General features: G+C 38.4%; 1 protein-coding gene across 1 annotated transcript in view; it reads right to left on the reverse strand.

The window, feature by feature from the left end:
• LOC136241690 (mucin-like protein) overlaps positions 1-18,626 on the reverse strand; it is a 60,521-nt gene that overhangs the window by 18,100 nt on the left and 23,795 nt on the right. Inside the window, exon 10 of the mRNA XM_066032956.1 lies at positions 17,967-18,237. Within this exon, the coding sequence (XP_065889028.1) occupies positions 17,967-18,237 (271 nt within the window). The remainder of the gene's footprint in view (positions 1-17,966; positions 18,238-18,626) is intronic.

Raw genomic sequence — 18,626 nt, forward strand, 5'->3', positions numbered from 1 at the left:
GCAAAGTTTGACACGAATTTGTAGCATAATCACAGGTAACTTTGTTCAAAAATTCAGGTAGCCCAAGCTCATATTTTCAATTTTCAAATATTTATAAAACGATCATACCCTCAGGTAATTACATAGAAAAACTCATAAGAATTTATGCAGCACAGGCAGAGTGGTAGTCAATTTTTCAGCAGCTGTTCTATTAAAATACAAAGAAAATATTCGTGAAATACATAAATGTACACTGCTGCTGCTTCCTCCCCACTTTCTACTTGATTTATAAGCTGCAGATGAGTGGTACTTTAGTCTCTATACTTTTAAAGAGGATTGGTAACCCATAGAATGCACTACTTGTTTGTTATTCAAAATGTCTGGAATTAGCCGCATGTTGCATTTTACATGATGTTAAATTTCAGGTCATACCTCCTCAGCAGTTGATTGTACCAAAGTAAAATTTTTACTGCAGATGCATACGATAAGCTTTTAAATGATTCCTAGAGTTTGTGCTAACTCATTGTGGGTGCAGTGTTAGAGTAATTTAATCAAAGAGTGTCTAGAAATACCCTCATTTATATTATAGCTACTACTGTTAAAATGCTTGCCTCACCATATCAGGATGGCAGTTTGGAGACCAAAAATCAGGCCAATATCATGATTAAACGCCATGGTACTGGAATGTAAGCACCCATGCAATGAATGTTGGTATGCAAGATCACAGTACATAGGAGCGGAAAAAGTTCCTACATGTAGTAGTCTGATAAGGCTTCATAGACTAGCTGTTCATGCTTGGCATTGAACAGAAAATAATCGGCCAGCCATGCAATTAATTACTATTGACTGACTAAATTCCAAGGACTGCCCCTCCAGACAGGTGTGAAATTTAAACCACATACTTCTGGTTAAGGTTCCCATTAACTATGCTGACCACACTGAGCCAAAGTTCTTCCACAACTAACCCTATAGGAAATCATTGTGTCTAACCTTACATGGTTTCAAGCCTATCACACAATAGCACCTAGTACTGCTTTAGTTTCAGACATAATAGTTATTTGTTTCAGACATGAAGACATGATAGTTGTATTGATTGCAGGGAGACAGCATAGGCACATTAGTGTGTAATAATATCCCCATACTTTCTAGTGTAGTACTGTGGCTCCAAAAAGAATTATTTGTATTGCTTGATCACAATCAATTATCAATGATGGTAAGTGTCAAAAGTTAATTCCTCTACATGTGGTTAATGATATACCTAACATTCCTCATATAATCTAAGGCTTCATTGATTTTAAAGAATGATATTAAAGTAATTGGTAATTATATATATAGAGTTGGGAGTAACACATTACAAATGTAACGCGTTATGTAATAATATTACTTTTACAATAACGAGTAATATAACGTGTTACGTGACAAAGTAGCAAGTAATATGTAATGGATATTACATCCGGAAATTGTAACGGATTTAACATGTTACTTTCTTTTAAGGCGCATTGTGTCCAGGCACGTGATTGATTGCATTTTGGGTCCAGACAAGACTGGAGATAGCGTTATATGCATGGACAAAGAATAATAGTGTATGGGGAGTGCCCTTGAGGACAAGATACAACAACAAAGTATACATTTGTAGCTGAACTACACCAGAGAAACACGTGTCTCACTCGTGTCACTTGTAGTTGTAGGCTGGTAGCTTGTATTTAGAAGGTTAGACTTACTTTATAGTTTGTAACGAACAAATGTAATATGTAATATTATTACTAGTTACAGCCCTCAGAGTAGCAAGTAATATGTAACTCGTTACATTTTTCAGTAAGTAATATGTAACTGTAGCGCGCTACATCGCGTAAAAGTTACGAGTAATATGTAACTAGTTACATTTTTAGTGTAACGACCCCAACTCTGTATATATAATAGAACAGGTAACGTATAACATGTCTCGTGTCCATGGTCAACATGTACAATCTTAACTCTTGTTATGACATCCATCTACACCCCACCCCACTCTACCCTAGCTGCAGGAAGCCTACTATTGGCCATCACTTCAATACTAATAAGCATACCATTGTGTTGGCATAAATAAGCAAAAAATGCTTAATAATCACTTTTAGCATCTTAAATCGTGTTTAGTTAGTATATGCCAATATATCACAGCAAGAAGGTTTAATAGTTGCTTTATCCAAATGTGCAAAAACATTAATTTAAAAAATAATGTTGAAATTTCCATTTGAGTTTTCCCAAAAAGTTAGCTTGTGCCCAAAAGGTAGGTTTTCCAAGATCCGGTCACATATACAAGATTTGGGATACTTTATGGAATTAAGTGGTATTAACAAATAGATACCTTCAGTAAAAATATCACGGTAGTGTTTCTGGGGTGATTATAGTCGGCCATTCGCTATTTGCTGACCAATTAGCAAGATTGCCACCCATTTCCTTGCTCAGTCTGGCATTTGTCCTTGCTCACTCTGGCATTTTTCAGGTCAGGTAAGGTTGGGTATAGGCTATGGCTCTCATCTGAGTAGTTACACTAGTTGACATGATAACGATGTTGTGTTGCTAAGAGAATTACAAACTAGCTAGGTGGGTCCACAGTACCATCATTATAGTGTAAACAAGTATTTTGATGCAAATAGTGTTGTTGTTGGCTGATTGGCTTGCAGGCATGTCAGATCAAGTCTGAAATTCGTCTGAAAAAACTATAATCATCATCATGGTTATTAATGTCAAAGCCATTGGTATTACAGTAACAGCCATTTACCTCAATAAAAGCACCAAATACCCATGGTAGCCCAGCAACTATACATATGTACATAGTTGGATTATATAGTGGGCTACATCACTACCTGCCTATTAATTAATTAATAATGATATAATATTATATAATTATATCCCTTTTATCACTGAATTATTTTAAGAGAACAGATCACTCTGTATAAACCACTATATATCACAATCTATAGCATGAAATACCCTAAACCTATATATAAAAATATTAATTTAAAAACCCAAGCACTAAAAAGTAGTGAAACTACCAACGTTATCATATATCTGTATAATTACCTTCTATAAAACATCCCTACAGGGAGGCCATAATGCCCAGATGGTATGATGGTATTGGATTACACAGGCAGTATCAAACAATTTGACTTAAATGTTACAATTTACTAACAACACTGGTATATAGCCCATGCAGGGCTAGTGCAAAAACCATAATGCATGTCAGTTAGGGCTGTGTGATAATGGTAAAAACCTATATTTTGTCATTTTACCTTGATAATTTGAGAATGAAGTGACAATATAGGATTGTCCTGTAAAAGCAATCTACATAATTATTTGTTGACACAAAGTCAAGTATGGAGCTCGGCGGTATTGAAATTTGAATACACAGTATTAGTAACAGCATGGTATATTGGTATATAGTTAGCTTTTTATTGTAACTATTGCATCATTTCTTGGGCCTAGTATGAAGCAGTATGCATCCCAAAAACCAAAATATATATAGTTCAGTACAAGTGGGCATGTGTTGTAATGTGACAACCTCAAGTTTTGTTTAGGCCGTGTCTGCTAAACCATCAACAAATTGGATAATTAAACACCAAAGGCTGGGTTAAAAGCAGTCCTATACCGGTATTCATCGATATACCGGTATTTCGATATATCAGTTATCAAACGCAGTCACAGTATTATAATCGGTTATCACAATAAACGATATTACTGATATATCACAGAGCACTAGTCAAGTATTGGAAGAATTTTCATCACTTCCCCAACTAGTATGACACCTTTTTACAAGTTTTCCATCTTACTATTGGTTGATTTACAATAGATTACAAAGATTTACTATTATCTCAATAAACAACTTATTTACAATAGGTAATTAAGACACGGTAGTGTGTCGTGCGGCCCAAGAAGCCGGCGCGCCACACTGTGAGTATATTTACAGGAAGAAAGTGAACTCGATTTTCACACCTTTGTAGCTCCATGATTCCTTATCCGATTGAAACCAAAGTCGCTACAAAAGTGCCGGCTAGGTAGGGGAGTCCACATTCCAAATTTGAAGAAACTCGCTCCATCCATTTCCGAGATACGATCAGCCAAAGTTACTCTCTGGCGATATAATGCCAAAATGATCCTGAGGCATTATGGCTTATGCCCAGAAGATGGCATAGACTTGTTGAACTAAGTTATTAATTAAGGTTGTTTTGTAGTTAAGGTAGCTAGTTTTGTAGTTAAAGTACTTAGTTTGGTAGTTAAGCTAGTTAGAATTTTGTATTTAATATATCAGCCAAAGTTTGGGTTTTTTTTCTTCGTTTTTTTCTTCTATTTCTTCTTCTCAGTTTCGCACACTTTGCAAAATCCGCCATAAAACACGAATTCGTACTCCAATCGGGCTGAAATTTGGCACACTTAAAGGGCTCATTAAGGCGAATCCCAATACTAAGTGTGGTAGGAATCCGATGAACATTCACAGAGTTATGACCGATTATTTTCGTAAAATAAGGTCGAAGGTCTGTCACGCCCACAGGGTGAACCGCTTGAAGGAATGAGCTAACAATTGCTATGTAGATGGAGTAACTATCGTAGGAGTGCCTTTTTGTGGTTTGAAAGGAATCCAGTTAAAGGCCATCGAGATATGACACAAAACCCAACCTGTGTCACAATTACGCGATCGATTTTTATGAATAAAAAAACTATTAGTTTTCACGCCTACTAGGCAAACCGCTTAGAGCAGTGAGCTGAAAATCGGTGTGTAGCTGGAATAATCATCATAGAAAGTCCTTGCAGTAGTACAGAAGAATCGGATTACAAACCACTGAGTTATGATTCCAAAGCCAACTACGTGTAACATATGCGAGATTGAGATACTCTAATAGAACAGTCACCCTAATAGAGCATTCAGCTAATTTATTTACTCCATTATAGAATTCTATTACATTGCAAGTTATTCTGTAGGGAGTTCAGCTGCAAACAGTTAATCTTATAGACAGTTCAGCAAGAAGCAAGTCACCCTATAGAGAGTTCAGCTACAGATATATCGCTGTAGTGATTCGGAAGAATCAGAACATTACAAGTCACACTGAAGAGAGTTCAGCTATAAACAAGTCATGCACCCTGTGGAGAGTTTGGCTACACTCTCTAGAGAGTTCAGCTACAAACAAGTCACTGTGGAGAGAGTTCAGCTACAAAGAAACTAATCTATACAAACAAGATAACCTATAGAGACCAGCTGCAAACAAGTAACCCTGTAGAGATTTCAGCTACAGACAAGTCATTTTATAGTTTATACAATGTTCAGCTACAAGTAAGTCACTCTGTAGAGAATTCAGCTACATACAAGTCACTCTGTAGAGAATTTTGCTACAAACAAGTCACAGTGTAGAGAGTTCAGTAACCAAAAAACCACATGTAAAGAGTTCAGCTATACAAACAAGTTACTCTGTAGAGAGAACAGCTAGAAACAAGAGAGAGCTCAGTTAGAAGAAGTTGCCCTGTAGAGATCTCAGCTGCAAAGAAACCCTGTAGAGAGATCAACTACAAACAAATCACCCTGCAGAGTGTTCAGCTATAAACAAATCACCCTGTAGAAAGTTCAGGTACATACAAATCACCCTATATAGAGTTCAGCTACAGAAAAAATCACTCTGTAGAGAGTTCAGCTACAAAGAAACCATCCTGTAGAGAGTTCAGCTACAAACAAGTTACCCTACTGTGAAATCAGTTTGAAACAAGAGATTTCAGCTACAAACAAATCAACCTGTAGAGAGTTCAGCTATGAACAGATCACCCTGTAGAGAGTTCAGCTATACAAGTCACCCTGTAGAGAGATCAGCTAGAAGAAGTCACTGTCTACAGAGATCAGCTAAAAGCAAGTCACCCTGTAGAGAGTTCAGTGACAAAAAAACAATCCTGTAGAGAGTTCAGCTACAAACCAATCACCCTGTAGAGAGTTCAGCTACAAATAAATCACCATGTAAAGAGATCAGTTACAAGCAAATCACCTTGCAGTGAGTTCAGCTACAAACAAATTACCCTGTAGAGAGATCAGCTGCAAAAAAAACACCGTGTAGAGACTTCAGCCAGGGCCGCCCAGAGAAATTAGGGGGCCCAGGGCAAAGAGTTAAAGTGGGGCCCTTCACCCAAGTTGTAAGGTGAAGACCAAAAAAAAAAAAAAGGTCACAACCTGCTGGCAATGACAATACTTACCCAGCACCAACCTATAAGCTTGCTACACTGCTCCTCTGAAGAATACTGTGACTGCTCTATTAGAGTATTTAGATCTGACTGCTCTATTAGAGTATATCGATCTTTTAAACAGGTATTCAGGGGGCCCTTCATGGGGCCTCCTGGGGCCCCTTTCAGGCTGGGGCCCGGGGCAAAATTCCCCAGTTGCCCCCCCCCTGTGGGCGGCCCTGACTTCAGCTACAAACAAATCAACCTGTAGAGATTTCAGTTACAAACAAATCAACCTGTAGAGATTTCAGTTACAAACAAATCACCCACTGTAGAGAGAGCAGCTACAACCAAATCACCCTGTATAGATAGATCGGCTACAACCAAATCACCCTGTAGAGAGATCAGCTACAAACAAATCACCCTCTAGAGAGATCAGCTACAAACCAATCACCCTCTAGAGAGTTCAGCTACAACCAAATCACCGTGTAGAGAGTTCAGCTACAAACAAATCACCCCCTGGAGAGAGTTAAGCTACAAACACACCACCCTGTAGAGAGATCAGCTACAAACAAATCACCTTGCAGTGAGTTCAGCTACAAACAAATTAGAGATCAGCTACAAACAAAACACCGTATAGAGACTTCAGTTACAAACAAATCAACCTGTAGATATTTCAGTTACAAACAAATCATCCACTGTAGAGAGATCAGCTACAATCAAATCACCCTGTAGAGAGATCAGCTACAAACAATCACCCTGTAGAGAGATCAGCTACAAACAAATCACCCTGTAGAGAGTTCAGTTACAAACACATCACCCTGTAGAGAGATCAGCTACAAACAAATCACCTTGCAGTGAGTTCAGCTACAAACAAATTACCGTGTAGAGAGATCAGCTACAAACAAAACACCGTGTAGAGACTTCAGCTACAAACAAATCAACCTGTAGAGATTTCAGTTACAAACAAATCACCCACTGTAGAGAGATCAGCTACAAACAATCACCCTGTAGAGAGATCAGCTACAAACAAATCACCCTGTAGAGAGTTCAGCTACAAATCAATCACCCTGTAGAGAGTCCAGCTACAAAAAAAAATCACCCTGTAGAGAGATCAGCTACAAACAAATCACCTTGCAGTGAGTTCAGCTACAAACAAATTACCCTGTAGACAGATCGGCTACAAACAAAACACCTCGTAGAGACTTCAGCTACAAACAAATCAACCTGTAGAGATTTCAGTTACAAACAAATCACCCACTGTAGAGAGAGCAGCTACAACCAAATCACCCTGTATAGAGAGATCGGCTACAACCAAATCACCCTGTAGAGAGATCAGTTACAAACAAATCACCCTCTAGAGAGATCAGCTACAAACAAATCACCCTGTAGAGAGTTCAGCTACAAACAAATCACCCTGTAGAGAGTTCAGCTGCAAACAAATCACCCTGTAGAGAGACCAACTACAAACAATCACCCTGTAGAGAGATCAGTTACAAACAAATCACCCTGTAGAGAGTTCAGCTACAAACAAATCAACCTGTAGAGAGATCAGCTATATAGACACTAGACACAATATAGGGAATTCAGTTACAAGCAAATCACCCTGTAGAGAGATCAGCTACAAACAAATCACCTTGCAGTGAGTTCAGCTACAAACAAATTACCCTGTAGAGAGATCGGCTACAAAAAATAATCACCCTGTAGAGAGATCAGCTAGAAACACATCACCCTGTAGAGAGATCAGCTACAAACAAATCACCCTGTAGAGAGTTCAGCTACAAAAAAAAATCACCCTGTAGAGAGATCAGCTAGAAACACATCACCCTGTAGAGAGTTCAGCTACAAACAAATCACCTTGTAGAGAATTAAGCTACAAACAAATTACCCTGTAGAGAAATCAGCTACAAACAAATCACCTTGTAGAGAGTTCACTTACAAACAAATCTACCCGTAGAGATATCAGTTACAAGCAAATCACCCCCTGTAGAGAGATCAGATCACCCTGTAGAGAGTTCAGCTATAAACAAATCACCCTGTAGAAAGTTCAGGTATAAAAAAAGTCACCCTATAGATAGTTTTGATACAAACAAATCACCCTGTAGAGTGTTCAGTAAGATAACAGTCACCCTGCAGAGACATCAGGTTACCCTATAGAGAGGTCAGCTAGAAGAAGTCCCCTTGTAGAGAGTTCAGCAACAAAGAACCCACTCTGTAGAGAGTTCAACTAGAAACTAGTTAACCTATACAGAGATCAGCTATATGTAGAAACAAGTCATCCTGTAGAGAATTCAGCTACAAACAATTCACCCTGTAGAGATTTCAGCTACAAACATATCATCATCCTGTAGATAGTTCAGCTATAGATACAAGTCACCCTGTAGTAGAAGTCACCTTGTAGAGAGTTCAGCTACAAACAAATCACCAAGAGAGTTCAGCTATGAACAGATCACCCTGTGGAGAGTTCAGCTATACAAGTCACCCTGTAGAGAGATCAGCTAGAAGCAAGTCACCTTGTAGAGAGTTCAGCTACAAAGAAACCATCCTGTAGAGAGTTCAGCTACAAACAAATCATCCTGCATAGAGTTCAGCTGCAAATAAATTACCCTGTAGAGAGTTCAGCTACAAACAAATCACCCTGTAGAGTGTTCAGCTAGATAAAAGTCACCCTACAGAGAGATCAGGTCACCCTATAGACAGATCAGCTAGAAGAAATGATCTTGTAGAGAGTTCAGCTACAAAGAACCCACTCTGTAGAGAGTTCAGTGACAAAGAAACTATCCTGTAGAGAGTTCTTCTACAAACAAATCGCCCTGTAGAGAGTTCAGATGCAAACAAATCACCCTGTAGAGAGTGCAGCTACAAACAAATCAACCTGTAGAGAGTTTAGCTACATTTCAAGTCTCTTAGTAGAAAGATCAGCTGCGAACAAGTTATCCAGTAGGGAATAATAGACATGTAATAAATATATTTATATAATTACTGATTAAATCAAAAACAGTTGAAGTATTAAAAATCTGCTCTGTCTTTTTATTCTTCCTGTGGTAAAGAAATAGGATAGGTTAAAAAAGCCCCAAAGCCAGCCTATGGCCAGCTTTGGGGTATACAAATACAAAAAGAAGTGATATCTAAGTAAAAACAGCCAAGCTGTAAGAAAAGGCGCGACCCCTAAAAAGGCCAAGGTGAAAAAGATGTGAAATCCAAGGTGGTGGCCAAGAAATGGCTGTGATGGTAGGTTAATGGTAAAATTTTTAATAACAACAATTCAGGTGAATTTGGTGCCGCTTGGTCTTGGCACAAAATTCACCTGAATTGTCATTATTAAAATTTTTACCATTAACCTACCATCATAGCCATTTCTTGGCCGCCACCTTGGATTTCACATCTTTTTCACCTTGGCCTTTTTAGGGGCCGCACCTTTTTTTACAGCTTGGCTGTTTTTGATTAGATTTAAGTATCTAGATAATCTTTTTAACTAACTTTAACTTATCTCCCTCAGTAGTCACCAGGTGGCAGCCAAGTATTGGTATGCAACGTATTGTGATATTCTCATTCAGGACAGCAAAAGCGAGAGCAGTGCACTACTATGGTGAGAGCAATGGTAAGCTTGGATTCATGTTAAAAGGATGTAAGCCTGTACGTCTTTATCAGCAGTGTCATGTCAATGCTTTCTTGTCCACAATCCAGTTCATGAAGCCATCTAAGTCTATGCAAAACTGCTGTTGAGTTACTGATGGAAGTCTCTTACATTAAAGATTGATAGGCCAATACAGCAACAATTGCTATCTGCTAGGCTTGAGTACATTATGCTTTTTAAATTACCTATTATTCTTTCTGGCAATTTCTTTTTATTCACCTATTATTCCCAAAATTATTCCCAAATATTCCTGGAGTAATTCCTGGAATTGTAAAAGTCAGATGGATTTTCTTCTGCAGCTGGAAATATAACCACTTGCAAGCATAAAACCTATACCTAAAGATAGAGATACTCTAATAGAGCAGTCACAACTAAACCTGTCTGACTGTTCTATTAGGGTAAGTGACTGCTCTATTAGAGTATCTCGATTTTTTTGCCCAATTTTGTATCAGCAATGATTGTGTATGTTCCTTTACGATTTTTTCTGCGATACTACACGAAAAAGTGTGAATTATAAGTAATTATTCCGGAAGATCACCCTATTATTCCGGAATTATTCCTGATTCTTTTTACCACCGATTATTCCAAAAATTATTCCCGCATAATGTATGTATGCCTACTATCTGCATAATCATGGATTTCCTTAAAATAATTTTTAGGGGTATCCTATTGTCTCAGTTGTTCAATAGGGCCATACCACCAAGGGAAAACAAGCATAGAAGGGTTTATAAGGAACAAACTATGGTTATGCTACCTGGCTATCGCAAGGAACATCCACATGGTAAAATAGTTCACCATCTATTTGGATAGTATAATTATTCAGTATAGTGATATTTGTGAAGGGACTTTTAAATTTTTACTACCATTGAGCATTAATAGTTGTGCACTTAAAAGAAAAGGCCCACAAACAAAACTCGTCGGATATTATATGCTTTGGTAGTATGTATTATAAAAAAATGGTGCTTACTACATGCGTACTCATCAGTTGACTGAGCTTCACATAACATCAGATTTAGCTACCAGGGTTTAACTATTAGTTACAGTATAATAGTTCACACGTGACTGGTAGCCTGATGTTTTAGTGATTTTAGTGTATACAGTATGTGTCAAAGCTTTTACACCGTACAGAATATTTAAATGTTGAGTTGTGAAAAGGAAAAAAAAAACCTACATGTGTGTCTCCATGATGCCCTTAGTACAAGGCTAATCTTAAAACTACACCATAAGTTAAGTAAGTACCATAAACTGAGATCATCCCATGCTAAAATCTTGTGATTTGATTGACTGTTTGATAGCCACAAATGCATAACAAAAAGAAGCAATATAACCCCACCCCCTTACTTTCAGTGATCTTGTGCCCTAGGTCCTTTGATGAGGTCACCAAAATAGGTTAGATATTATACACTTGGTATATACCTGTAGAATAATCTTGAAAGAACATGGAAAGACAGCTCACTATAGGTTGACTGTCTTTCTGTGGCTTTCTACATTGGCCTATTTTTGGTATAAATGAAACATAAATCCACAAAATAGCCCGTTTTGCACCTAAGCATTATGTTCCTTTCCTGCTGGGTAGGCAGTTTACCCCTTCTTGCCTGATTCAATAGGCCCCCTGCAGCTGGAACCTCCTGTAGACCTACCAAACCACCACCCAATCATTGACTGGGTGCTAGCATCCTCCAGATTCTACCGTGTGCCCAGACATATGTGGTGGAGAAGGACAAAAGCTAGGAGTAATACTAAATGCATAACAATGATAACGCCCATTCTCAAGCAAATTATTTTGCTGATCTTGTAGGTTCACTTTGCCATGGATCTTCTGACTTAGTCTCTGCAAGAGTAACCAACATGTTAATATGTGTCAATAAGTATCCAATCTATTCATGTTAACACATTCATTTAGAAACCCTATATCGTTACATAAAGAATTTTGCATTGGAGGTTCAAAGCAAAAAAGTGTTCTATATTTGCCATACAAGCACAAGTGTTCTATATTGGGCAGTTATAGAACACTTTATAGACCCACAGCTCTATATCAGGTAGTTATAGAACTGCCAGGCCTATTTGCAGGATGATAGCCTGCTTTGAGTGAGTAATCACTCACTCTTGGCCAGTACAACCAATCAACCAAGCCAGTGTAGGCTGATAGCCTGACTATCAGCCCAACCAGTAGGAGGAACCACTGGATTTAATTTATAGACACTCTTGAAGAGTTTGATGATGGTTGCTTGTGGTCAGCAGCAGTGAACTTTCTTACTAAGTTTTGTTCACATAAACGGATGAGTCCTACAAATATCACGGAAATATGCTTATTAAAGTACTGCAATCAAAAACATATCGTTGTTGAGAAGACAGACTAGATTCACTAAACGACTAAGCAGGTGCAGCACAGTGCAACACAGGTGGAACATAGGCGTAACGCCTATTCTACCGATGATAACACTACTCTGTGACATTATAATTGTTCCATGTGCCTGTGTGTATCTCAAGTTTAGCAGTTCTCTATACCAGATAAAGCACTGCCTTCACTCATGCTGTATGGGAAATATAGCACTCAAAGAGTGGTCTCAAGATGAAATATAGCACCAGGCTTCACCTCATGCTATATTTGTCTCTCACCCACTCTTGTCCATGCTATATTTCCCGTACAGCACTCACGGCAGTGCTTTATCTAGTACCTATATTTAACCACAATATATGAAGTTCATACCAGAGCAACAATGTTGTAGTGTACCACTGGGTACTTGACTTATTGTGATCATATAGCAGCACAAGTGTTTATGTGTATATGAAATCAGAAGCCATACTATTGCTAACCACATCATGGTATGCACTGGCTATAGTTGGATATGTCAGAGCTATAATAGTACAAAGTACATTCAATAGTAAGGAAATAGTACACTGGTGTTTGCTAACTTTGATCAAGACACACGATAGTGTGTCGTGCGGCCCAAGAAGCCGGCGCGCCACACCGTGAGTATATTGACAGGAAGAACGAAAACGTCATTTTCACACCTTTGTATCTCGGTGATCACTTATCTGATTGGAACCAAATTTGCTACACAGTTGCCCGCCAGCCAAGGGAGTCTACATTCCAAATTTGAAGGAAATCGCTCCAGCCATTTTCGAGATACGAGCTGCCAAAGTTTCGTATTTTTTTCTTCGTTTTATTTTTCTTCTTCTTCTTCGTCTTTTCGCACACTTGCAAAAATTGCTATAACATGCAAACGCGTACTCCGATCGCCTTGAAATTTGGCACACAGAAAGGGAGTCCAAAGGCGAATCCTAGCATCAAATTTGGTACAAATCCGATGAATGGTTCAGGAGTTATGACCGATTATTCGCGTAAAACAAGATCGATTTGTTGTCACGTATACAGGGTAAACCGCTTCATGGAATGAGTTGTAAATTGCTATGTAGATGGAGTAACCATCGTAGGAGTGCCTTTTGGTGGTTTGAAAGGAATCGAGATAAAGACCACGGAGATATGACACAAAACCCAACCTGTGTCACAATTACGCGATCGATTTTTATGAATAAAAAAGTATTAGTTTTCACGCCTACTAGGCAAACCGCTTAGAGCAATGAGCTGAAAATCGGTGTATAGCTGGAATAATCTTCATAGAAAGTCCTTGCAGTAGTACAGAAGAATCGGATTACAAACCACTGAGTTATGATTCCAAAGCCAACTCCGTGTAGCAAATGCGAGATCGAGATACTCTAATAGAACAGTCACCCTAATAGAGCATTCGGCTAATTTATTTATTCCATTATAGAATTTTATTACATCACAAGTTATTCTGTAGGGAGTTTAGCTGCAAACAGTTAATCTTATAGACAGTTCAGCAAGAAGACAGTCACCATGTGGAGAGTTAAGCAAATATATCACTATAGAGATTCAGAACATTACAAGTCACACTGAAGAAAGTTCAGCTATAAACAAGTCATGCGCTGTGTAGAGAATTCAGCTACAATTAAGTCACTCTCTAGAGAATTCAGTTACACAGAATTCAGCTACACACAAGTCACTGTGGAGAGAGTTCAGCTACAAACAAATTACCCTTTAGAGTGATCAGCTACAAACAAAACACTTTGCAGGGTGTTCAGCTGCAACAAATCAACCTTTAGAGCGATCAGCAATGAACAAATCAACACAAATCTACCTGTAGAGAGATCAGCTAGAAACAAATCACCCTGAAGAGAGTTTAGCTACAAAAAATCACCCTGTAGAAACATCAGCTAGAAACTAGACACAATGTAAGGAGTTCAGCTACAAGCAATCACCCTGTAGAGAGTTCAGCTAAAACAAATCAACCTGCAGAGAGATCAGCTACAAACAAATCACCTCATAGAGAGTTCAGCTACAAACAGATTACCTGTAGAGAGATCAGCTACAAACAAATCACCTTATAGAGAGTTCAGCTACAAACAGATTACCTGTAGAGAGATCGACTACAAACAAATCAACCTGCAGAGAGATCAGCTACACACAAATCAACTTGTAGAGAGATCAGCTACAAATAGATCACCCTGTAGAGAGATCAGCTAGAAACTACACACAATGTAAGGAGTTCAGCTACAAACAAATCACCCTGTAGAGAGATCAGCTACAAACTAGACACAAAGTAAGGAGTTCAGCTACAAGTAAATTACTCTGTAGAGAGTTCATCTACAAACAAATCAACCTGTAGAGCAATCAGCTAGAAACAAATCACCCTGAAGAGAGGTCAGCTACAAAAATCACCCTGTAGAGAGATCAGCTAGAAACAAATCACCCTGAAGAGAGGTCAGCTACAAAAAAATCACCCTGTAGAGAGATCAGCTATAAACAAATTGCCCTGTAGAGAGATCAGCTACAAGCAAAACACCCTGTAGAGAGTTCAGCAACAAAGAAACCACCATGTAGAGAGTTCAGCTGCAAACAAATCACCTTATAGAGAGTTCAGCTACAAACAAATCACCCTGTAGAGAGATCAGCTAGAAACTAGACACAATGTAAGGAGTTCAGCTACAAGCAAATCACCCTTTAGTGAGTTCAGCTACAAACAAATCAACCTGCAGTGAGATCACCTACAAAAAAGCACCTTGTACAGAGTTCAGCTACAAACAAATTACCCTGTAGAGAGATTGGCTACAAACAAATCAACCAGTAGAAAGATCAGCTACACACAAATCAACTTGTAGAGAGATCAGCTACAAACAAATCACCCTGTAAAGAGATCAGCTAGAAACTAGACACAATGTAAGGAGTTCAGCTACACAAGTAAATTGCCCTGTAGAGAGTTCAGCTAAAACAAATCAACCTGCAGAGAGATCAGCTACAAATAAATCACTTTATAGACAGTTCAGCTACAAACAAATTACCTTGTAGAGAGATCGGCTGCAAATTAATCAACCTGCAGATAGATCAGCTACACACAAATCAACTTGTAGAGAGATCAGCTACAAACAAATCACCCTGTAGAGAGATCAGCTAGAAACTAGATACAATGCAAGGAGTTCAGCTACAAGCAAAATCACCCTTTAGTGAGTTCAGCTACAAACAAATCAATTGCAACCTGCAGTGAGATCACCCACAAAAACGCACTTGTACAGAGTTCAGTTACATACAAATCACCCTGTAGAGAGATCAGGTAGAAGAATTCACCTTGTAGAGAGTTCAGCAACAAAGAAACCACCATGTAGAGAGTTCAGCTGCAAACAAATCACCCAGTAGAAAGATCAGCTAGAAGAAGTCACCTTGTAGAGAGTTCAGTTACAAAGAAACCATCATATAGAGAGTTCAGCTACAAAGAAATTACCCCGTAGAGAGTTCAGCTAGAAGAAGTCACCTTGTAAAGAGTTCAGCTACAAAGAAACCATCTTGTACAGAGTTCAGCTACAAAGAAACCACCTGCACAGAATTCAACTACAAACAAATTACCCTGTATAGAGATCAGCTAGAAGAAGTTACCTTGTAGATAGTTCAGCTACAACAATTCACCCTGTAGAAAGATCAGCTAGAAGAAGTCACCTTGTAGAGTGTTCAGTTACAAAGAAACCATCATGTAGAGAGTTCAGCTGCAAACAAATCACTCTGTAGAGAGTTCAGCTACAAAGAAACCGCCATGTAGAGAGTTCAGCCTCATACAAACCACCTTGTAGAGAATTCAACTACAACAAATCACCCTGTAGAGAAGAAGTTACCTTGTAGAGAGTTCAGCTACAAAGAAACCATCATGTAGGGAGTTCAGCTACAAAGAAACCAACATGTAGAGAGTTTAGCTGCAAACAAATCACCTGTAGAGAGTTCAGCTAGAAACAAATCACCCCGTAGAGAGATCAGCTGGACGAAGTCACCTTGTAGAGAGTTCAGCTACAAAGAAACCATCATGTAGAGAGTTCAGCTGCAAACAAATCACCCTGCAGAGAGTTCAGCTACAAAAAATCACCCTGTAGAGAGTTCAGCTAGACGAAGTCACCTTATAGAGAGTTCAGCTACAAAGAAACCATCATGTAGAGAGTTCGGCTACAAAGACACCACCATGTAGAGAGTTTAGCTGCAAACAAATCACCTGTAGATAGTTCAGCTAGAAACAAAATACCCTGTAGAGAGACCAGCTAGAAGAGGTTACTTTGTAGAGAGTTCAGCTACAAAGAAACCATCCTGTATATAGTTCAGCTACATTTCAAGTCACCCAGTAGAGAGATCAGCTGCAAAAAAATATCCTGTGGGGAATAATGGGCATGTAATAAATATATGTATATAATTTGTATAATTACTAATAAAATCAAAAATAATAGAAGTACTAAAATTCTTCTTTAAGTTCTTTTCTTCTTCCTGTAGTAAAGAAAAAAACACATGGGTTAAAAAAGCCCCAAAGCCAGCCATATGCCGGCTTTGCAGTATACAAATACAAAAAGAAGTGATATCTAATCCAAAACAGCCAAGCTGTAAAAAAAGGTGCGGCCCCCAAAAAGGCCATGGGGAAAAAAGATGTGAAATCCAAGGTGGCGGCCAAGAAATGGCTGCGATGGTAGGTTAATGGTTACATTTTAATAACAACAATTCAGGTGAATTTTGTGCCACTTGGTCTTGGCACCAAATTCACCTGAATTGTTGTTATTAAAATGTAACCATTAACCTACCATCACAGCCATTTCTTGGCCGCCACCTTGGATTTCACATCTTTTTTCACCATGGCCTTTTTGGGAGCCGCACCTTTTTTTACAGCTTGGCTGTTTTGGATTAGATATTAGCTGACTACTTAACAGCTACTGTACATGATGGCTGACTTGATATACATGTGTCATACCAAGCCCCACCAGCACCTCTTATTGTCATGTTACCTATCTATAAATGCATGGGCGGATCTAGGGGGGGGGTTCCAAGGGTTCCATGGAACCCCCCTTTTGAAAGAGCCTCTCTTACTTGAGTTACTCTAATAGAGCAGTCACAGTAGTCTTTTGAGGAGCAGTGTAGCAAGTTATGTATCTAGATATAGATAAGGAAATATAGTTGGTAAGGGTATCTATGGTGAGGGGCAGCTGTTGTCAGCAGGTGATGACTTTTTTTTTTTTTGGTCTTCAATTACAGCTAGGCTGAAGTTGCAATTCCAAAATGGAACCCCCCTTTTTAATAGTCTGGATCCGCCCCTGAAATGGATTTATAAAAAGTAAACAAACTATTGTAAAATAATTTTAAAAACTAAAACATGGGAATAGAGACTGCTGAGTAAAGTAAAGAAACAAGAGTCAAACAAGCCAGCATGTTAAACACACCGAAGTCTCTATATTATATAGAAGCATTCTCAGTACTTTTCTGCCCCTTATTTATGGATAAACTATTGTTTTTTTCCTTAGTTTCTACCATATTCATTGAGTCCAAATAGAGATCTCTCGGTGTTCAACATGCTGGCTTGTTTGACTTTTGTTTCTTTACTTTTTTCAGCAATCTATATTCCCATATTTTAATTTTTCAAAACTATTTTTACACTAGTAAGACTACTTAATAATGCCATCCCATCTGCCCACACTCTGAACTGATTTGAATAAACTGTGGCCATGGCACTTAACATTATTATTTATATTCTAAAAGTTATAACCAGTGCCAAATAAAAATAAAAGGCTAAAATTTTACATGATTTGCATACAATATTATCAGCATTCACATACATATTATAGAAGCATTGCACACCTTGTATGGTAGTAGAAAATATCCACATTCCAGGATTACCCACATTGCTTGTTCGAGTAATATTAATGATCTCTGAAGTCCCTGATCCCGGGATGTTTAAGAAGTTGACTATATCACCAGCATCATATCCAGCAGTTGCTGCATTCCCACCAAGTCCATTTACTCCACCAGAAACTTCACTAGTAGTCCATTGTATTAGTCCATCAGCATACAGGAAGATTATAAAAGACCGTACTCCATCAGTTGCAAGCACACATTGAAATGTGTTCCTCTACATGCAAATAAGCACAAACATTTTTTGAAATGTAAATTCACTGGCACAATCATGTACCAAAAATTATTAACCACTGTATGTTGTGTACAGGGTGTACAGTTTATGCAATATGCTGTATGAATAGGTCTCTCTTATACTTGTTTGTCATTCACATGCACGTAGGTATGAATATGTACATGAAATAATAAAATATCATACAAAAGTGACCTAAATCTACAAGGTAATCATACAGTACTACAGTATAGTAAGGATCATAAAATAAAGGCTGGGGCTTTCTTGCCCACACATACAGTATCACCCAACACCACCCTCATTATTTCTTCACAACAACTTGGCAGTATTGCTTAGGCATAGCCAAGCCCATAAATACCTTCAGAGTGACCCAA

This window comes from Dysidea avara, chromosome 1 (genome assembly GCF_963678975.1).
Source record: "Dysidea avara chromosome 1, odDysAvar1.4, whole genome shotgun sequence".
NCBI lineage: Eukaryota > Metazoa > Porifera > Demospongiae > Dictyoceratida > Dysideidae > Dysidea > Dysidea avara.